Genomic DNA, 23,107 nt, shown 5'->3' on the forward strand with positions numbered 1-23,107 from the left:
TGAACAACACCGTAATGAGGAATTAATTAACAATTGATATCATTTAATTTTAGGGATGCACTGGTATTGAAATTTTGGATGACACATAAAATAATTTTTATTTTATGGTCGATAATGGATATTATTAGAGGTAGACCAAAATATCGTTTCGGGACAATCGGTTATCTGCAAAAATCTATGCCAATAGTTGCCGATATTTTTTTATTATTATTCCTCCGTATGATTCTACAGTTAGAACGGCTTGGTTCTATAGTATAACAGTGGCCTCTAGAGGTGAAATAAAAACAATCACTGGCATCTCAAGGATTTTGCTGCATCATCATTGATAATATTCATCCACATATTTATCCTCACTTCAATGCACATTTCAATATTTTGATAAGACAATCAAATATTCTAAATTAAAGCGAGGTCATGCAGAGAAAAATGTGACTAATGTAAACGTGCCCCGTCAGCACATCAAGTCTCCAACTTCACACCTTGTGAATAATCATACAGAACCTCATCTGGTGAATATACAGGCTTTAGAAAGCTTAATTTGGTAAATACTTAAATACAGAGCAGGGGTTCTCCACGGGGGTGGTACCGCCCCCCCCCCCCCCCAGGGGGTGTTCAAAGGATGCCGGGGGCACTGAGAGCAAATTAGTAGAGAGGGGGTCATTAGGTTACAAATGGGGGCGTTTATTAGTCATAATAATCAAATCTATTATCAAGTTCCTCTTTGCAATAAAACGTTTATCTAGACTTGGAGTATATCAGTTGGTTCTCAATTAAATGGGTTAGTATGCACTTGTACCACAGTTCATCTGATTTTGAGTCTAGCGACGTTAGTAGTATCTGGTTTAGCAGCATCAAATACACAGGTGGAGGCACAACCTCCGCTAATGCACCTGTATGGCTCTATAGATGGATACGGCTCAATGGACAGAGCAGTGCGAGCGCAGAGCTCTTAAAGCTCGAGCTCTTAAACTCACAGCTTTGCGAGAATCATTGAGAAGCATGGCGCGAGAAGTGGAAACCATTTGAATTCAGCACAAAATTCTACATCACCACCCTTGAATTTACTATAGTAACCTTAACCTTACTTTAGGCAGAAATAGACTGATAATAAATATATCACTGCTTCAGCTCATTAAATTTGTCACAGACTACATTAGGGGAGTGAGGGAATATAATAAAAAATTTGAATTAACTTTCTTATAAATATTTATATTATGCATTTATTGTTTTTACGTGTGTTTAGAGCAGGTCTACTGTTTATAATTACAAAAATGCCATAGTTTGTTTTATAGAAGTCATGTTATATCTAAACATGGTAGTGAAGAAGATCCATATTATAACAAAGCATTTCATTTCAAATTAAGAGTCCTAAAAATAAGTATGTGTATTTCTTGTTTATAGTTAAAAGCCATGCTTTGTGCACCAAATTTGTTTCTGGTTATTATTGGGATTTTTGTTGCACAATAAACTGAATCTTTTTTTGGCCTTGTAGCCTCCATGTCTGTGCACATCATAGTAAGGAAAGACAAATATTTTTTTTTAACATTCTATAAATGGATTTTAAAAACTATCGACCGATTAATCGGTTATCTGCATTTTCCATCACCTTCGTTATCGGTTTCTGCTAAACACACTATTGGTCGACCCCTAGATCCAATGTTTTGATTTTTATTTTAAACCAGAATATGACACATGAAACCACAGAATATTGGGCATAAAACTTTTTGTATACTTTTGAAAACTTTAATTGAAAATTTAAGGTCAGATACTATTTGTTTCCAATATCGACCAATTAAGAAAGATAAATAAAATAAATAAAATTAACAAATAAATAAAAGCTACAAATAGCTCCTTAATATATCAAGCATCATTATTACTGTATATAGAGATCGACCGATATTGATTTAAATTTAAAAAACAACACAGATCATTTGTGTTTACATGTGCGATAACCGTATGCAGAACTTATATTTAATAACTGTTTTATTTGTCATTTTGCACAATGCTAACTAAAAACATTAGACTACAACAATAAAACAAATCAGCATTAGCCTATTCATATTTCAATAATAATACCAGTACTACCATTTAAATAAACCATACGATTTTCTGCTAATTAAGCAGAAAAGTGTAAATATCTGTTAAAAACACGTGAGCAAAAGAATATCATCCATTGATCTCTACTTTTAATTATGCATTTTCTTTTTCTTATGGCAGGGGTGTTCAATTAAAGTTCCAAGAGGTCCGGTCTCTACATTTCCTTCCCAGCAAAGGTCCGGATATTAATCCGTAGCTTACACGGTATATATATATATATTTTATCGTTTTCATAACTTGCCACGTGGCAGCAATAGTACTTTGTAAAAAAAATTTTTAAAATAAATAAAAATAATCCTTAACATTTAAAATAGTCTCTTCAAAACTGGGCAGGGATGAGGACATTGGGGGCCCAGAGACAGCCGAACCACTGGGGTCTGAGGGATCTTCTACCAAAAGATTAAAATATTTAATCAAGAACTTATCAGTCGAGGGCACTTGGATATGAATATTAAAAGACAAGATCAACAGTTCATCTCGAAGTTGAATGACAGCAGTCCAGTTTTTGTGTTTAAATACAGTATTTTTACATTCAGAATATATCATCATCATCGGCGGTCACTCGAGGCGTGTATGAGTATGACTGTCCTCTCCGTTGGGTCGTCTACTTGTAGATCTTCAGATGGCTGTAGAGGCCGATCCGCGATCCACATACTTTGGTGCAGTGTGGGCAGGGGAGAGTGGTGGTGGATGGTGGTGGTTGAGCCTTTTTTCTTTCTCCTTGCGAAGCTGTCGCTTTGTCTCTGTGGCACGGCGGAGTTCTGATTCATGACGTGCCACTTCTTCCTGCACGGATTTCTTCCAGGAGCGCCTGTCCAGTGCAATGTGTTCCCAGTTGCTCGATGTGATGTGGAATTTCTTCAGAATGGTCTTGATATTGTCCTTGTAACGTTTCTTTTGCCCGCCAGTGGCTCGCTGACCTTCCTACAGCTGGGAGTACAGGATCTGTTTGGGGAGACGTGTGTTGGACATGCGGATGACATGGCCTGTCCATCGGAGTTGGTACTGCATTATTGTGGTGGTGATGCTTGTAATGTTGGCTTCCTCCAAGACGCTGATGTTGGTGTGTCTACCCTCCCAGCTGATCCTGAGAATCTTTCATAAGGATCTTTGGTGGTGTTGCTCCAGGACTCTCAGGTGCCTGCTGTAGGTGTTCCATGACTCGGTTCCATACAGCAGGGTGGGTAGGACAATGGCTCTGTAGACCAGGAGCTTTGTTTGGGCTGTTAGGTCTCGGTGTTCGAAGACTCTTTTCCTGAGTCTGGCATAGGCTCCACTGGCACAACTCAGGTGATGAAGCCTTTGTCAGGTCTATGAAGGCCATGTACAAAGGCTGCCTTTGTTCACTGCATTTTTCCTGTAGTTGGCGTGCTGTGAATATCATGTCTGCTGTACCTCTGGATGAGCAGAAGCCACACTGTGATTCTGGGAGTAGTTCCTCAGAAAGTGGTAGCAGTCTGTTTGCAAGGACACGAGCAAGGACTTTGCCTGTTGTTGACAGAAGCGAGATACCCCTGTAATTTCCACATTCAGCCTTGTCCCCCTTCTTGAAAATGGTCACTATTAGAGCATCCCTGAGCTCTGAGGGAAGTTCTTCTTTTTCCCAGACCTTGAGGAGTAAGGCATGGATGTGGTACAGGAGCTCTGATCCACATTCCTTTAAGATATCACCTGGGATCCCATCTGGGCCAGCGGCCTTGTTGTTCTTAAGGCGCCTGATGGCTTCTTGAACCTCTGTTATAGTTGGAGGTTCCCCCATGTCTTCTCTGATGGGACTCTGGGAGATGTGGCTGGTATTGTCTGTTTCAGTTGTGCTGTCACGGTTGAGGAGTTCTTGGAAGTGCTGTGTCATTCTCATCAAACCAGTCCTGGTGTTTCCTGGACTTGTACCCAAGAATGGTTTTGCAGGCAGTGAGGATGGTGGATTTGAGCAGGCTCCAGTGCTTTTCGATTTCATCAGGATATTCCTGTTGGAGGCTTTCCCCAAGAGAGGCCTGAAGTCACTGCTGGATGGCAGTTTCATCCAGGCTTTCAAGGTTCAGTCTTTTCACATCTGCTGCTTTTGAACTCTCCTCTTCAAGATCTGTCCAGCAGTCATCTGCATCGATCATGGCCCTTGTGATGTTCACATCACGGCAGTCCCTGGCTCGTACAATGCCATAGTCAATGAGATGCCACTGTTTGGAGCAGGGGTGTCTCCAAGATGCCTTCAGGTTTTTTTCTGGCGAAAGAGAGTGTTAGTGATGGTGAGGTCGTACTGAGCACACTTGCTGAGAAGCATAACTCCATTGGAGTTGATATTCACGATGCCTTCCTTTCCTATAGTGCCCTTCCAGAGGTGTTGGTCCCGGCCAACCCTGGCATTGAAGTCTCCTAGGAGAATAATCTTATCCTCCCTGGGGATTCTTGACAGTGTCTCATCTAAGCAGGTGTAGAATGTCTCTTTTACTTCCTCTTCAGAGTCTAAAGTAGGGGCATAGGCACTCACAACTGTTGCTATCTGGTTGTTGGCAAGCACCAGATGGATGGTCATGAGATGCTCATAGATCCCCACAGGAAGTTCAGAGAGGTGGCTGATGAGCTGGTTCCTAATGGCAAATCCAACACCATGGATCCTGGGCTCATCAGCAGCATTTCCTTTCCAGAAAGAAAGTGTAGCCACCATTCTCCTCCTTCAATTGGCCTTCGTCTGCCAGTCGGGTTTCAGAAAGGGCAGCTAGGTCAATCCGGTATCTCCTCAGTTCACTAGCGATGATTGCGGTTCTTCTCTCCGGTCTGTCACTACTTGTACAATCCATCAGTGTGCGCACATTCCAGGCTCCAAAGTTCATAGTTCTGTGTTTCTGACCACGAATGGTGATCCCTCTGGACGCGGTAATCCAGTCGGTATCTTTTCTAGCCCCTTCCCCAGGTGGGGTGAGCAGAGTGGATCCTAAAGAGGGCTGCTCAGTCGTGGGTGCAGCTGCCGAAGGGCTCTTTCTGCCTCGTTCCAAGAGCCCAGCGACTGAGTCTAGCACCCACCACCTAATGTGCCGGTTCATGACTAGGGGCTTCCAGATCTCACAATCCTGCCCCCGTCGCCACTTGCTGGTCGCCATAGGACTTAAACTGGGATGTTAGGGTGGATTCCCTTTAAAGAGGACGCCTGTGCTTGATTTTGTTTAACATGGGGAGACTGGTGCACGGACAGCCACCACACAGTCCTTGACAGATTTGGGTCAGGATCCAGTGGCATGGAGTCCAAGACGACTGGGGGCCCTTTTGTGCTGCAGCCTTCATCCGCCTTCCCAGCCGTTGTGATGCTCCCCTAAAGCCAGGCATCATCCTCCGCCTGTTCCACTGTTGAGGTCTTGGTTGGATTGCTCTTTGTCAGGGACCTCCCCCTTGACCTTACCGCCATCGGTGGCCCTACCAGGAGCATAGCTCCAGGCGGCATTGCTCTCGGGATCTCAAGACCACACAAGCCTCTCCACCACGACAAGGTGACAATCCCCGGAGAGGATTCAGAATATATAGTATGTGTATGGCACATTGGAGGCCTTTTAACGAATATAAATACTGTATGGGGGTTCAGGGGTGTCCCCTGAGAGAAAATTTATAAAAATGTAAAAGTCTGAATGGACCATTTTTATATTTTCCTTAAAGTGAGAATCTACTAACAAACAAACAAACAATTTACATAATAACAGTGAAGCATTAAAATACTGTTTGCTTAATTTAAGTATAAACAGGCTTTTCTTGCCATCCATGCCATGATGACATCTCTGATTAATTTTCACAAATGTATTATTATGGGGGCCTGTGTAGCTCAGCAAGTATTGATGCTGACTACCACCCCTGGAGTCGAGAGTTTAAATCCAGGGTGTGCTGAGTGACTCCAGCCAGGTCTCCTAAGCAACCAAATTGGCCCGGTTGCTAGGGAGGGTTGAGTCACATAGGGTAACCTCCTCGTGGGTGCTATAATGTGTGGTTCTCGCTCTCGGTGGGGCGCGTGGTGAGTTGTGCGTGAATGCCACAGAGAGAATAGCGTGAAGCCTCCACATGCGCTACGTCTCTGCGGTAATGCTCTAAACAAGCCACGTGATAAGATGTATGGATTGACAGTCTCAGAAGCAGGAGGCAACTGAGATTCGTCTTCTGCCACCCGGATTGAGGCATGTCACTACGCCACCACGAGGAAAAAAAAAACTATTATTATTATATTTATTATGAGAGGCTCATAGCACACTGATTAATGAAGCTAAATTTAGACAGAAAAAACTTTATAGTCTAAAGGAGCCACGTTAACTTGTCCTGACACAAACCTGGCTTAGCTGAACCATTTGAATCAGACAGATGAAGATAGTTTCACTTTGCTTCATTTTTGTTTCCTGAAAAGTATAAGCGAAATATGCCAGTATCTGTAGCGGTGTCTCCACCACTGTTCTGAAATGTGGGAAAAAAAATTATAATAACAAATAAGTGTTTCAAAACTTTTGACCGGTAGTGTATATAAACATAGCACATTCATTTTTATACTGTAACAGTATACATGAAACAGTTGAAGTAATATGCTTCTGAATATTTCAAGCAGAAAGTTTTCAAAACCTTTTCTAAAGCACGTGGAAATATGCCAGTATCTGTAGCGGTGTCTCCACCACTGTTGTTAAAATAACCACACCCACCACTGTTGTTAAAATAACCACGCCTGTGACTCTACGTAGCCTACAGTAAATTAGGCTTTATGCGGCGCATCATGTTTATAGCACATTCAGATTTAGGGAATAAAAATTATTAAATTAACATTTTTAAAATATATCCTTGAGGTATGAGATACCTCAAGAAGTTGGTTGAGAAAATGTCAAGAGAACATGTCTGCAAATTCTAGGCAAACGGTGACTACTTTGAAGATGCTAAAATATAACACAGTTTTGATTTATTTTGGATTTTGTTTAGTCACAACATATTTCCCATAGTTCTATTTATGTTATTCCATAGTTTTGATGATTTTACTATTATTTTAAAATGTGGAGAAAAAAAACAATTATAATAACGAATAAGTGTTTCAAAACTTTTGACCGGTAGTGTATATAAACATAGCACATTCATTTTTATACTGTAACAGTATACATGAAACTTGCAAACTTACAAAGTAATATGCTTCTGAATATTTCAAGCAGAAACTTTTCAAAACCTTTTCTAAAGCATGTGGCAAATCTGTGTCAGGATGTTTAAAAGATGCTAGAAATGTCTTACAGGAATGTTGAATCTTGCCGTGATGATTTGTTCAGTGTTGATGGTCTTCAGCAGTAGTGGTTTGGTCAACATGAGACCAGAACCCGTGTTACTGCAGTCTACAACATCCACGGGCAGATCAGGTGCTCCCAGCAACTACAAACACACAGCACAACATTCACAAGATGAGCTTTAACTACAGGCTAAACGCTGAGGGTATTTGTTTACCATATACTTCATAATATCTGGCACAATTGCCACATTCTCACAAATCAAAATGAACCATTTACAATGACATCAATTTGTTGCATGCTTTTAAACGTGGGTCCCTGCAAACTATTAAAAGACTCAATCTGAAATGTTGAGATGCATTTAGCTCCATTTCTAAGGAAAGAAAACAAAATAACACGTAGCAAATATTTTTAGGAATTTAATTTTAAAAGAATTGTTCTGGGTTAAATGCAAGTTGTGTTCAGTCAGAAGCATTTGTGGCATTATGTTGATTACCATAAAAAAATTTAGTTTTGTCCCTCGTTTATTTAAAAACGGCTATCCGCTTTGTTACGGCAATCGTGAATCTGCTTTCGTTATTCGCGTCAGGGCGTCGACATCAAGCTCCACTTTGAACTCCACATGAAAAGCACTGCAGACAACGTCCCATTCTGCATTTTCGTAATAGTTAAAGACTTGATCTGCTTCTGTGGTTATTAAATTACGCCTTACAGAGGCTACAAATTACTTGCTTTCTGTCCCATCTAGGCATGTTTTGTACATACAAATAGGGTTAAGAGGTCCTTTCCCATTGCTGTTGTGTGAGAGTTGTGGTTTGTGCATCATTGTAATGTCACATTGCAAAGGTTCCGCCCTAGTCCCACCAGTATTTTTGCTGGTTTATGCTTTATTAATGGTAAAAGCATTAATCGCGATTTAGAAAAATGAACACGTTAAACTTTAATTAAATCGCATGCGTTAACGCGCTAATTCTGACAGCTCTATTAATAATATTCCATTCCTGTTGAGCTTTGACAATTAAATTCATAGACCTACAAAGACTGCAAATGACTAGTTTTAGTCAAAGTTTCCTTTTTGAATTTGATTTATACAAAAATTGCCTTTCTGATAAATAAGGTCCTGGCTTTATTCAATAAAGGGATTATTCTGTGTATATGACATCAACAAAATGACATGTAAATGTTACTAATTGTTGATGAATAAAAAAAGTGTAGTGAAGCTTTAGCATGAGTGTTGATTGTCTGTGAGCTGTACCTGACAGCGGACACTGAGTTTGGGCTGAGTGGTGATATTCTGGCACTCATCATGAACTTCCACTCTAAAATTAGCTGGATTTCCATTCTCAATAGAGATGATGTCATCATCAGGTAACACCACGAGTGTGTGTGGAGGGCCTGGAAGATACAATCCATAAATGGAAGATCAGGGATATATCTCAATAACAAAAGGTTTCAAGTGTAAGTGAAGTCCAATTACACAAATGTGTATTTTCTCTGGCAGTGATTTTGCATTTTGGTTTTAAAGGGATAGTTCGCCCAAAAATGAAAATTCTCTCATCATTTACTCACCCTCACAATATCCCAGGTGTGTATGACTTTCTTTCCTCACCAGAACACATATGAAGAAAAATAGAAAAATCTCTCAGCTCAGTAGGTCCTTAAAATGCAAGTGAATGGCGATTTCTCTTTTGAAGGCCCGAAAATCATAAGACTGTCTGCATAAATGTCATCGATACGACTCCAGCTTGTCTTCTTAAGCGGCACGATCATTTTTGGTGCGAGAAAAGATACTATAATCCAACTCTTCCTTTAGGGTTCACGAGAGGGCGGATTCTAAGCGGTCTCTTGTGTGACGTGTCCGTGTTGCCATGGATACTGATGTAATCTCATGTTCTCCACTCGGTTGAGACATCCAGGATGAGCACACAAACGCACCATTGTGAGTAAAGAAACAGATAATAACAGATCTAAACCAAAATTAAGCAAGTTACTGTACAGCATTCCTCCTTCTCACTCGTAAACAGCGCTGCTCTTCCGGCTGTGGCTCACGTGCATCAGTTCTCGTGTGTTTCAAATGCCAATGCGATTACGTCACACGGGCATACTGCTGCTGACAGGAACCATGATTTAGAGTTTAAAAAAGTACTTAAACATTTATCTTTTTCACACCAAAAGTGATCGTGTTACTTTAGAAGACATGAATTTAACAGCTGGTGTGGTATGGATACGTTTATGCTGACTGTCTGTGATTTTTGGACCTTCAAAAGAGAAATCTCCATTCACTTGCATTTTAAGGACCAACTGAGCTAAGATATTTTTCAAATTTTATTATTATTATTTTTTTTCAAATGTGTTCTGGTGAAGAAACAAAGACATACACACCTGGGATATCATGAGGGTGAGTAAATGATGAGAGAATTTTCATTTTTGGGTGAACTATCCCTTTAAGCACCAAGCTCAAAACCGTCTAGAATAATTTTTGTGAATTCTGTCCTCCAACCTAAAATTTGCTTGTGTTTTATGGTTACATTTTTTGCTGAAAAGACTATATTAAGCTGTTTATTCACAGGTACCATAGTGACAACTTGTCCCATTGAGTGTGACAACATTCCACCTGCTATTGGGGCATATTTTCAGAAAAAGGTCAATGTGTTTATTAAACTTGATCATTTTCCCTGGCCAATTACAATGAAAATGTTCAATAGCTTTTTGATAGCTATGAATTTAAGTTTTGAGCCTAAACTGAAATTGACTTTCATAAATAAACCTAAAAAAAGTGTGCCAACTAGCCCCGGTCTAATCCATTATTTTTACATTTCCTCTTTCTGCTGCCGTAATGTGTGTTTGTATGTTATATCACACTGTACCTGGGTTCACAGCAATTAGCAAAGGCTGGTTGTTCTTCAGCCCTTGGATTTGAACCTTCACTTTGTGCACCTATCAAAACAACACAACACAAACCTTAAATTTGCTAAAAACAATGCAAGCTCTCTCGTGAATGCACAAGCCACTGTGAAAAAGCTTCTTTCTTATCACGCCCACAAATTTCTCATTTTGTGTTTCGCATAAGAAACTCATATGGGTTTGGAACGTCATGAGTGTGAGTAAATGACAGATTAGTTCACATGAGGGGGGTATTGTTAGAGTTGATGCTGTTAGCATTCAAATCGGTCATATTTAATAGATGTACAGTGTGCATCACTTTTTACCCCTAATCAACACAAGCTATACAAGTCACTAACAGACAGAAGCAAATCAATTTGTCAGCTTAAACTAGTTGGTAAATATGGCTTAATTAAAATTATAATTCAGAATTTAGACCTTCTGGCATGTTAACAAAAGAAACTGCTTAACTGAACTACTGCTGTGATATGCACCATCACACACTGCTAACTAACCTTGTTCGGGTTTTTTAATTTTCCCTTGGCTCTCACATCTTTGATGACAGTCGTGGTCCCAAAAGCCATTCCTGCATAACTCAACTCTAGTGAACTATTGAGAGACAAACAGAAAGATTTTACCATCGGAATAAAGACAAACCACAAACTGGACAATCTAGGTGCAAGTTCTACATTTAATCATTTAGCAAATGCTTTTATCCAAACTTACAAATGAAGTGTCCTAGGATCTCAATAGTGACGTATTTTGACGTACCTGCACTCCATCTGGGGTTTGATGTCACGGGGTGGCTGTGTGGGATAATCAAACGCATCTTTGAACTCTACAGGTATACTGAAAGGAACCCCCACCTGGAGAGAAGAGGTAATGCAGGCTAACACAAAAGATACTGCTTTACCCTCTGAGAGAGAGAGAGAGAGAGAGAGAGAGAGAGAGAGAGAGAGAGAGAGACAGACAGAGAAAGAGGCAGAGAGAGAGAGAGAGAGAGATAGAGAGAGAGAGAGAGAGAGATAGAGAGAGAGAGAGAGAAAGAGAAAGACAGACACACACACAGAGAGAGAGAGCATTTAATCAGAGCTGGCACAAAAAAAAGTTTTTGAATAAACAATATCAATTAGTTCTTTTTAATTAAAGCTTTTATGTTATAATTTATTTTTAAAAACATAAACAAATAAGACATACGACAATCATTAAAAGACACTCAAAAACACGCACAAGATTTATTTTATAATACTGTTAAACCTTCCCAGGTATTGGGTAGTAAAAATATGCTGGCTACCACCCCTGGAGTTCGCTAGCTCGCTAGTTCGAATCCCAGGGCGTGCTGAGTGACTCCAGCCAGGTCTCCTAAGCAACCAAACTGGCCCGGTTGCACAACTCACCATGCGCCCCACCAAGAGCGAGAACCACACATTATAGCGACCACGAGGAGGTTACCCCATGTGACTATACCCTCCCTAGCAACCGGGCCAATTTTGCCCCATGTTGCATATATTTTAGTTTGTTACATGTTTATTCTTTACGTGCATAATTTGTCCTATTTACCAGTATTTACATTGATTTGCTGAACACGTGCTAAAAATTGGTACTGTCTCTTTAAGAAAACTGTAAAGAGCATCTGTAAATGAGCACATATTAATGAGAGAGGACTCGAATGGCTTCTTTACATTATCTGTGCTCTGTGGCTAGAAGTAAATGTTTGTTTTGTTGTTTTTGATCAATAATTGAATATAAAGAACAGAAATATTAAAGAGACATTATTCAATGAAAAGGGGATTGCGTGGATCTCGTCTTTGTAAACACATTACACAGAACGAGTCAATTCAAACTTTAACTCTCAACACGGTGCTGAACATTTCCATCACTATACAAACACAATCAATGGCGAGTGAAATCTGATAATTTAGCCAGTGACTAATCACAGACATTTTAGTCGCATTTGCTTTACACACATTGTGAACGGTTACCACATAGAGTAAAAGATCGATCTAGAGATTTAAGAATCGATATCAAGATTGTTAAAATGAAGATTGCGATCTATATTTATATCTATATTAAATCTATATTTTTTACCCAATCCTATATAATACATATTTTTTTCACATTCTAAACTTTCAATTTCTAATCTAATGTTACTTTCTCCATCTGTTACATTTCCAGGATTGTTTCTCTCAATCTTTGAAACTGTGGGGGCTCTGGTGTAACCCACTTTTAGTGATGTGTTTCAACGCCGCTATTCAAATTACTCTAAAAATACAGTTGTGCTCAAAAGTTTGCATACCCTTGGAGAATTGGTAATAGTACCATTTTTGAAGAAAACATGAGTGAGCAGGCAAAACACATTTATTTTATTTCTTATGGGATTCATATTCAACTGTAGGTTATAAGAGAATGGCACAATCATAAAACAAAACATGGCAACAAAGAAAAAAATTAAATGACCCCTGTTCAAGAATCTTCATACCCTTAGTTCTTAATACTGTGTATTGCCCCCTTTAGCATCAATGACAGCGTGCAGTCTTTTGTAATAGTTGTCTATGAGGCCCCAAATTCTTGCAGGTGGTATAGCTGCCCATTCGTCTTGGCAAAATGCCTCCAGGTCATGCAAAGTCTTTGGTCGTCTTGCATGAACCGCACGTTTGAGATCTCCCCAGAGTGGCTCGATGATATTAAGGTCAGGAGACTGTGATGGCCACTCCAGAACCTTCACCTTTTCTGCTGTAACCACTGGAGGGTCAACTTGGCCTTGTGCTTAGGGTCATTGTCGTGCTGGAAAGTCCAAGGGCGTCCCATGCGCAGCTTTCGTGCAGAAGAATGCAAATTGTCTGCCAGTATTTTCTGATAACATGCTGCATTCATCTTGCCATCAATTTTCACAAGATTCCCCATGCCTTTAGAGCTCACCCACCCCCTCCAAAACATCAGTGAGCCACCACCATGCTTCACAGTGGGGATGGTATTCTTTTCACTATAGGCCTTGTTGACCCCTCTCCAAACATAGCACTTATGGTTGTGACCATAAAGCTCTATTTTGGTCTCGTCACGCCAAATTACAGTGTGCCAGAAGCTGTGATGTGTGTCAAGGTGTTGTCGGGCATATTGTAACCGGGCTTTTTTGTGGCATTGGGGCAGTAAAGGCTTCTTTCTGGCAACTCGACCATGCAGCTCATTTTTGTTCAAGTATCGTCTATATTGTGAAACAACCACACCGTCTTTTTCCAGAGTAGCCTGTATTTCTCCTGAGGTTACTTGTGGGTTTTTCTTTGTATCCCGAACAATTCCTCTGGCAGCTGTGGCTGAAATCTTTCTTGGTCTACTTGACCTTGGCTTGGTATCAAGAGATCCCTGAATTTTCCACCTCTTAATAAGTGATTGAACAGTACAGAATTTTCAAGGCTTTGGATATCTTTTTATATCCTTTTCCATCTTTATAAAGTTCCACTGCCTTGTTACGCAGGTCTTTTGATAGTTCTTTTCTGCTCCCCTTGGCTCAGCATCTAGCCTGCTCAGTGCATTCACGTGAGAGCTAACAAACTCATTGACTACTTGTACACAGACACTAATTGCAATTTAAAAAGCCACAGGTGTGGGAAATTAACCTTTAATTGCCATTTAAACCTGTGTGTGTCACCTTGTGTGTCTGTAACAAGGCCAAACATTCAAGGGTATGTAAACTTTTGATCAGGGACATTTGGGTGATTTCTGTTATCATTATGATTTAAAAAGGAGCCAAACAACTATGTGATAATATATGGCTTCATATGATCACTATCCTTAAATAAAAGATAGTTTTTTTTGCATGATCAGTCATATTTTCAAAATCAATGCCAAAATTTCACAATTTCTGCCAGGGTAGGCAAACTTTTAAGCACAACTGTATATCATCCTATTTTATTACTTAAAGACAGGGGGAGTTTACCCAAAGTGAAGTTTGTCAAGTCTGGTTCCGGAAGTAAAAATCCAAGTCATTTTTTCCTTAGACTAATTTATTGTCAATGATAATTTATAAACTTTTAAAAACAGACCTCCCGTGAGCTCCGAGGTTAATCCTCAGTTGAAGATTAGTGAGATGTACAACAATGGCTGTGTCGGGTGTGTGGTTGCCTTCCAGTATTGCTGCATGTCAGCTTGTCTTCCACAGAGGATTCCTCGTCTCTGCCCGCGTGGCAGGAGTTAAGTTCGCTCTTCTCTGCTGGCCGTTGTTCTGCATCTTACGAAGCTTCAACTGAGGATTCTACGAATCTGTTCCTGACTTTCACAACACACACACTCACTCACGCCACTGGAGATCATTTCATTCCTCAACCCAGTGACTGCTCATTTATACTGTTAATAAATCCTTTGAACTGTTCCTCTGCTCTTGGGTCTGTTTGTCTCACTATCGTTCGTTAAAATTTGTAATGTTGTGATTCACCTCGGAGCTGATGGGTGTGGTTCATGGCTTACAACTCTTTTATGGACGATTTTATGGAAAGCCTGTGCAAAACATTTTATAGGAAAAATACTTCCGGAACCAAGACAGCTGAAAAAGTGGCCAAGCACTGTTGCGTTCTATTAACCAAGATCAAGCATTAGACATGCAAACAGATAGATTTACACCAAAATAATAATTTATAAAGTATATAATTAATATAGTATTACCCTAATTTATGTTTTAATTCAAAAACATCATAACTGAATTAAATATGTTTAAAAAAAGATCTAAAATGCTGCAGGATCTGAATCGGTGAATAATAAGCACTGGATTTGTCAAGGTACTCCACTACTAAAGAAGCTTGTTACAGGAAAAACAGGAAAATTACTGTCACGATACTGAAAAAATTATTTAAATTAGTAGCATCGCTACTTTTAGTTACTGTTCAACACTGACAAACATCACAAACAATATTCACATTAAAAGGTGAAAGATGTGAATCTAGTAAGCTTTGGGGAGTTATTTGCTTTATTTATGTGGTTAAGTGTAGCTGTGTGGCTCCAGTATATGTTTGTGTGTGTATGTGTGTGTGAGTGATTGTGTGTGGGTGTGTGTGTGCATTTTACCTTTAATAGAGAATTTAAGGGTGTAATAAGGTAGTCTCTTCCCAGCCCATTCACTGGTGGAGCTGTCACTCAGTATAGTCTGCAGATGCAGCGTGTAATCCCCAAGTTTACTGAGATTCTCTGCAAGAGAAAACATTCACAGGATGGGCTAGTTCTGTTATAATTGGCAAACTAAAACAGTCCAAGTAAATCCATATTTCATTAATAAAAATAAATTTAATGAATGAATGAATGAATGAATGAATGAGCTTTATTGCCAAGTATGCTTACACATACAAGGAATTTGTCTTGGTGACAGGAGCTTCCAGTGCACAAACAATACAAAAACAGCAACAAGACTTTTAAATAATAATTAAAATTGAATAAAAAACAGATAAATATTGAAAAGAAAAAAAGTATATATAGAATACACAATAGACAATATATATTATATATATATATATATACACACACATACACACATACACATACATAGTGCAAATCTACAGTTCGTCTCTGGTAAAACTGACTGGAAAAATATTACTAAACACAGGACAAATAAACAAAAACAACAAAACAAACAGAAGCGCTCCACACCGAGGCAGCCATCCGCAGCGCCATCATGATGTAAATTCATTCTTTAAAGATTAGGCAACAGATAAAAAATAATATATATATATATATATATATATATATTTTTTATTTTATTTTTTTTTTATTTTTATATAATACAGCTTTTAAACGCCAACAGATAATGAAAAAAACCTAAGAGGTGTGTTTGAATCATTTACTAAAAGAGTTCCCACCCTTTTTCACCAATGAAATTCCATGATCCTTCCAGTCATTTGGCATTGATGGATATGGACTTTTAAAAATAATTTTGATTCAGACCAATTCATTAATGAATCATTCGAACTGATTTGTGAACGGATTTGACCCATTCATTTACTCGCAATACATCACTATGACTTGCGTACAAGCTCAACTCTGCACAAGAGCAAAATCTAGCTTACGAGACATTTTTAAGCAAAATAAAATTAGAAAAATATATATTATTCACTCTAGAAATTTCAATGACTTTTCCAAGATTTTTAAGATTTTATTAATTTTCATGACTTTTCCAGGCCTTTGAAATAAAAATTGTACAATTCCTTGACATTTCCAGGATTTCCATGACAGTGGGATCCCAAAATGGTAAAATGCTGGTAAATACACCTTTAAATTTAAACCTCAAAAGTTTAAAGGGCATTTTCTGCTAATTAGTAAGAACAACCACAGACCCTACTGTTCAACTGAATCATACATATGAACATATAGTGATGATGTATTGGATCTTTACCCATAGCCTTGAACCAGTACTCCCACTTGGATGAATGCATGCCAATGTAAGAGTTAGTCTGGACATCTCCTTTAGGAGCTGAAGGAAGAAAACAGACGATTATAAACCACTGATCAGTATAAAAGGCAGCTGGTATAACATAGCAAACATTAACAGCACACTGTTATTCTACAAACTTGGTTTAGTTTTTAATGTTCAAACACTCCAATGAAATGCTCGTTCTGTTTCATTCCTCCTGCCCGCCAGAGGCGGTGCTTAAGCACTAGTGGATTATGGCAGCGCCAGCCAGATAGGTCGAGAGACTATACCAACAAAGTCACGTGGTGAAGTAGGCGAAGCTCTGAGGATGATAAGCCACGGTAGCTCAGCATTTGGTCTTTTTCCTTTCTCGTCCAATATAGATACTGTAGATCATTAATTATCATTAAGTGCAGCTTACCAGAGCAGTGAAGCTTCATCCTCTCAAGCTGTGACAGCACTTTTCTATGTTTGTGGGCTGTATTTTTCTACTGTTGTGAAGTTTTTCATCGGTTTGATAGGTTTTCATCATTTGTGTGGGATTGTTTAGTGTATCGGTAACACTCTGAGCCTCACGGTACTATCCGGTGGTTGGTGTTTACCGCTGTAAAAAGTTACGGTTCTCTGCTAACTGAATTATTTCTTTGCTGATTGTTGAATTCTGCTTGGGAGTTCAGCATTTAAAAGATGCTTTCATAGAGCCGTGTTTGCACTGCAGTTTGCTGCCTATGTCAGAGAGATGCCTCCATCTTGCCGAGTTGGATCCTAACTCATCCGTTACACTCGCACAGCACAAGCTAACTCCACCGCATGCTCAGAAACGCCGCACTACTGCTCATCCTCTGGCGGAAGCTGATTCCAGTGGTGTGGGACATGCGGTGGAGATAGAACAAGCTGTTGCGGCTTTGGTGGTGTCTCCTGACGAGGCACTATGAGGTAATGTGCGCTGTCCTAGTGCACAATGTGGTTGCCTACATAACCCAAGAGGAAAACACTATCTGTCAGTTACTTCTTGCTACCACCAGCACGTTGGAGTCAGTGAACACTGATCCCTCTGTTCAGCAGTTTCTGCAAACTGCTCTACTGACCATAGGTCATGTGACTCGTGAGTTGGGTATACTGTCAGCTACACTTCTGACAGCCTGCTGTCAGGTGTGGCATGCCCAGGCGAGGCTGTCTGAAGAATGTAAGAGGACCTTGCGGGACCTGCCAATTGTTCCAGGGCACTTGTTTGGGCCAAATGTCCCAGAGTTACTGGAAAAGCGAGTGAAGCTGTCGGAGGCCACTCGCAGCTGACACGGGTGCCGCATGCTCATGCCTTTAGGGTGCCAACAGCTCAGGCTCGCCACCATTTTTCAACACCAGAGCAGCGCTCCCGCCAACGCCATACTCCTCAGCCTCAAGCCCCACAGAGGCCTTGGGTCATTGGGGATGCTCGGGGCTATCAACCTCCTCACCAACAATCATTTGAAAAAGCTGTACCCATAAAACTTGAGGTACCAGGGCCAGCTGTCAGTCGTTTCTCTCTACATCATATGGATTACTGAAGAGTCACAACATCAGACCCTTGGGTCCTGACAACCCTGAGCATGGATTATGTTCTTCAGTTCCGATGCTGGCCACCCAAATTTTCAGGAGTCATCCCTATAGTTGTCAGGGACACAATTTGTTCAACGGCTCTCTCTCTCTCTGGAGATTTTTTCGCTATTAAAGAAAGGAGCCATAAAAAAAGGTTCATCCCCTCATTCAAAGGGACGGTTTCTATTCTACTTACTTCCTGGTTCCAAAGAAGGATGGTGCTTTCTACCCAGTTTTAGATTTAAGGGGTCTGAACATGTTTCTGAAAACTCTTCACTTCAGATGTTACTCACAGCGACATTCTTCAGTCTGTGACAAGAGAAGACTGGCTTGTGAGCGTCGACCTGAAGGACGCATACTTTCATGTTTCGGTTGCAGTTCATCATCAAAAATTTATTTGTTTCAGTTTTTAAAATCAAGTCTATGAATTCAAGGTCCTGCCATTCAGTCTATCTCTGGCTCCTTGTGCTTTCACGAGATGCATGAGTGCAGCTCTGTCTCCCCTGTGGACCAGGGGAATGCGAATCCTGCCTTACCTAGACAACTGGCTGCTTTGTGCCCCCACAAGGCGTCAGGCTGTCTACGACACCAGATTTCTTTTGGAGCATGTGCAGAAATTGGAGGCTTCACCCATATGTAGTGCAGAGCATCTGGCAGCGGTTTGGGAAAGCAGAAGTAGATTTTTTGCATCGAAGGTGACCACCCACTGTCGCTTGTAGTTTTTAAGGACAGAAACATCCAGCCTGTTGGGACAGGATGCACTGTCTCATAAATGGCCAAACTGCCTACTTTATGCATTCCCTCCTTTTCCGCTGTTGTGGGAGACAGTACACAGGATCTCCTTGTTCAACCACAGTGTGATCCTAGCAGCACCTCGATGGCCAAGCCAGGCCTTGGTTTCTCCTACTCTTGAAACTCTTGGTGGGCAGTCTGTGGCAGCTTCCCTTCAGGAGGGATCTCCTCTCACAGCTGGATGGCGGAGTTTGGCACCAGCCCGCCTGCAGCTCTGGGTTTGGCCTCTGGGTCCAGCCCTCTTCTAACTGATTGTGAACCTGCTGTTGTTCACACTATTGCTAGTGCTAGAGCTGCCTCTATGGGTCAGCACTAAGCCTGACGTTGGAAACTCTTCACTTCATGGTGCAGAGACCGTGAGGTTGATCCTATACACTGTGAGGTTCCAAGAGTTTGCAGTTTCTTGCAACATCTTCTGGATGCAGGCAAGGCAGCCTCCACGTTGAATGTTTATGTTGTGCACATTTCTGCTTATGTTCTTTTTTAGTGGTTCTTCCCTTGGTTCCCATACTCTTGTTAGCAGTTTTTTAAAGGGTGCAAGATGTTTAAGGCCAGCCGACAATCCCCATTTTCCCGTGTGAGATTTGTCACTTGTGCTTGACCTCCTTTGCTCAACCCTGTTCAAGCCTTTACAGAATAGTGACCTTAAGTGGACATCCTTGAAAATTGCTTTTCTGTTGGCTATCGCTTCACCTAAGGAAGTTGGAGAGTTGCATGCATTGTCTGTTAGTGAGTTATGCATGCACTGGTTGCCGGATGGATCCGGAGTTATCCTTTGGCCCAACCCATCTTTTCTTCCAAAAGTCCTTTGTCCTCAGTTTGTAAATCAGTCTATAGATCTGGCTGCGTTTCAGTGTTCATCTCAGTCTGATGATCTAAGTGTTCACCTTTTTGTGTCTTGTGCGAGCCTTGGTGTTTTGTGGATGATACTACCCACTTTAGGCAGACAGATCAGCTATTTGTTATGATGGTGTGCAGAAGGGTGCTGCTCTGACAAAGCAGAGATTGTAAAACTGGATTGTGGAAGTGATTACTCTGGCAAACAAGATAGCCCAGAAGCCTCTACCTGGAGTTATCTCTTGTCATTCTATCAGGGCTGTTTCTATATCTTGGGCTGCCTTCAGATGAGATTCCATGGCAGATATACGTGCTGCTGCTACCTGGGCTTCTCCATGCACCTTTGCACGGTTTTACAAAGTCAAAGTTGCTGCCCCCCATGCCGTGAGTTCAGCAGTTTTTCAGGAGCAGCCTTGACTAATTTTCAGGTGAGTTGCATTCCTCATGACTATTTTGGTATGAGTCATACACTAGTGCTTAAGCACTACCTCCAGTGGTAAGGAGGAATGAAACAGAAAGCTAGTTACAAATGTAACTGTGGTTCTGTGAATTTTTGTTTGTGGTGCTTTTTAACCTTTAAACTGCAATTACAGTAACATGAAGATGCCACTAGACAGCAATTACAGACGGCCTATTACTTTACTGCATCAGCAACAGAGCTTTTGCTTTTTTTAAAGAAAAGGCAGGGCAAGTCGAAATAAATTTTTGTGGTAATCAACATTTAGCTACAAATGCTGTCGATTAAGATTAACTTGTTTTGAATCCGGAATATTCCTTTATGTGCTCTCTCTCTCTCCCTATCTATCAATGTATCAGACTATTTATTTGAAAATCTACGTGCCAATCTGTCTGAATATCTATCCATCTAGCTAGTTGTTGTTTTGTCTTTCTGTCTGTGTAACCATCAATTTTCAAACTTTTAAAATTAGTTTAAAATTTCAGACAAGGCTTTGTCAAGCCAACACCAAAGTTTGTCAAGACAGTATATACTCAAATATTGACATTGCTCCATTTGCACTACAATTTTTTTTTATACATGTTCAGAATTACCACATTGAATTTGTTGAAGTATACTTAGGTTGCATTTAGATAAAATAGTTCCTCAAAGTTGGTTTTAAAACAACAATAAATGCTTGAGAGACTCACAGTGCCAAATTACTTTGAGATCAATCAGGAATTTCTTGGTATTGACATTCACAGGCAGACGAGACATTGACTCTCCTTTCTTGTTCAAAATCTCCACTTTAATTGGACCTGAATGAGAACAGATGTATTAAAAAAAAAAAAAAAAAAAAGAATGATTTGGCTAAATACTAAAATGCAAGACAATAGACTGTTAGAACCACACAGATCTGAAGAGGTGCTGGTGTAAGTTAAAGGCATGATCTGTTTTGAATGCTATGGAATTTTATAATTTTAGGTGAACATTAATATCAAAGGGTTTGTGGCCGGTACTAAGATGCAATTGTTTGAGGGAGAATTTTGATCTTTAGGGTGTGCAAGTGATTGCCTCTTTATCAGACCAGAAGGGAGTGTCAGAAGTTTCTGGGAGGTCACAAGGAAAATTTAGGGAGACAATGTCCCCCTAGCGCTCCCTTAAATCCGCCCTTGAATGGGTCCCATTCACTAACCGTGTAGGCATGTATTTTTGCAGAAAAACATACAGTATGTGCAAATGTTTACGCAGAAATCATATTTTTTCTGCTCATATAAGTATGCAACTTGTATGCACGTATTAGTGAATGAGTCTTAATATTTTTGACAGTCTATGTACCATAAGTATTGTATTGCCATAGTGTGTGTGTGTGTTTACCCAAGGGTGTGCCAGCCGATCGGGTGTCATTCTCGCTCCATGGGTTTCCCTCAGGCCACGAAACCCTCAACCGGTCTGGAAGTCTAATGATAACAAGAGTGTGTGTGGGGCAGTCATAGAAAATCATGAAAACAAAATCTCCACTGTTACTGCCTTTAAAGCTGAAAAGTGTCATTGTCCATTCGGACCAGCCTGACGTCGCCCTCACATATCCATATTTTTCAATTATTAGGGACCGGTTGTATCAAGTGACATAGGACACTCAAATTAGTCCCGAGGAGCCGTCATGAAACACTTTTCCAGGCGGCTCACCTCAATCCAATGGCGGGTCACTTAGGACAAGAGAAAACACTGCACCGTTTAATGGCACACTTTTATTGACCGGACATTCGTGGGGATGTACGCAGATAGTGTGCGGCATGCCACGAATGTCAGTTGGTGAATCCACCGGCCACCCCAAGAGCGCCATTGCGCCCGTTCCCGTTAATCGTGGCCCCATTCAAAAGAAATGCCATGGACCTCGTTGGGACATTACGCGGATATCGGTTTGTATTAGTCCTGGTGGATTATGCAACACGATACCCGGAAGCAGTGCCTTTACGCAACTTCTCAGCACGCAGTGTTGCGGAGGCACTGTTCAAAATTATCTCCCGGGTGGGGATTCCGAAAGAAATCCTCACCGACCAAGGCACAGCTTCATGTCATGTACACTATGCAAACTTTATGAATTGCTGGGGATTAAATTGATCCACACCAGCGTTTATCACCTGCAAACTGATGGGCTGGTTGAATGATTTAATTGAACCCTGAAAAACATGATTTGTAAGTTCGTACACAAGGACGCTAGAAATTAAGACAAATGGCTGAAACCCCTATTATTTGCAGTCAGGGAGGTTCCGCAAGCCTCCACTGGGTTTTCCCCCTTCAAGCTCCTGTATAGACGCCGGCCTCGCGGGGTGCTTGATGTCATATGGGAGGCGTGGAAGGAAGGACCTTCCCAGAGCAAAAATTTAATTCAATACGTCCTTGATCTTCGAGCAAAGCTACACACACTGGGTCAGTTGTCACAACAGAATTTGCTCCAAGCTCAAGAGACACAAAGCCGGCTCTATAATAGGGGTGTTCAGCTACGGGAATTTGCACCGGGAGACAAAGTACTTGTATTACTCCCCAACTGCTCGATCGGTTAGGTGTGGCTCAATTTGACTCAACACTGGATTTAAATAAGGGATATTGGCAGAGCCCCTTAACTCTATTATCCCAAGAGAAAATGGCCTTTTCCACACCGTTCAGATTACACCAATTTGTCACTCTTCCGTTCGGTTTGTTCGGGGCTCCCGCCACGTTCCAGCGCCTAATGGATAAGATCCTCCGGCCACGTGCTGCATATGCTGCTGTCTACCTGGATGACATTATCATGTACAGTAATGATTGGCAGAGGCATACGTAGCATCAAATGCCGTGCTGAGGTCGCTGAGGCAGGCGGGACTC

General features: G+C 40.8%; 1 protein-coding gene across 6 annotated transcripts in view; it reads right to left on the reverse strand.

Moving 5' to 3' along the window:
* The window catches only part of LOC127423167 (structural maintenance of chromosomes flexible hinge domain-containing protein 1-like), a 103,726-nt gene that overhangs the window by 57,881 nt on the left and 22,738 nt on the right, over nucleotides 1-23,107 (reverse strand). For all 6 annotated transcript variants that reach the window (XR_007894296.1, XR_007894302.1, XR_007894312.1 and 3 more), the window contains exons 17-25: nucleotides 21,617-21,699; nucleotides 20,950-21,057; nucleotides 16,579-16,656; nucleotides 15,261-15,380; nucleotides 10,977-11,121; nucleotides 10,721-10,814; nucleotides 10,190-10,259; nucleotides 8,578-8,717; nucleotides 7,333-7,467 (exon numbers count right to left, since the gene is read on the reverse strand). Coding sequence is in view for 3 of the 6 variants with exons in the window: in XM_051667328.1 (XP_051523288.1) it covers nucleotides 7,333-7,467; nucleotides 8,578-8,717; nucleotides 10,190-10,259; nucleotides 10,721-10,814; nucleotides 10,977-11,121; nucleotides 15,261-15,380; nucleotides 16,579-16,656; nucleotides 20,950-21,057; nucleotides 21,617-21,699 (973 nt within the window). In the remaining 3 variants the exon portion in view is untranslated. The remainder of the gene's footprint in view (nucleotides 1-7,332; nucleotides 7,468-8,577; nucleotides 8,718-10,189; nucleotides 10,260-10,720; nucleotides 10,815-10,976; nucleotides 11,122-15,260; nucleotides 15,381-16,578; nucleotides 16,657-20,949; nucleotides 21,058-21,616; nucleotides 21,700-23,107) is intronic.

The sequence above is a fragment of the Myxocyprinus asiaticus genome, chromosome 1 (genome assembly GCF_019703515.2).
Source record: "Myxocyprinus asiaticus isolate MX2 ecotype Aquarium Trade chromosome 1, UBuf_Myxa_2, whole genome shotgun sequence".
Classification (NCBI taxonomy): Eukaryota; Metazoa; Chordata; class Actinopteri; order Cypriniformes; family Catostomidae; genus Myxocyprinus; species Myxocyprinus asiaticus.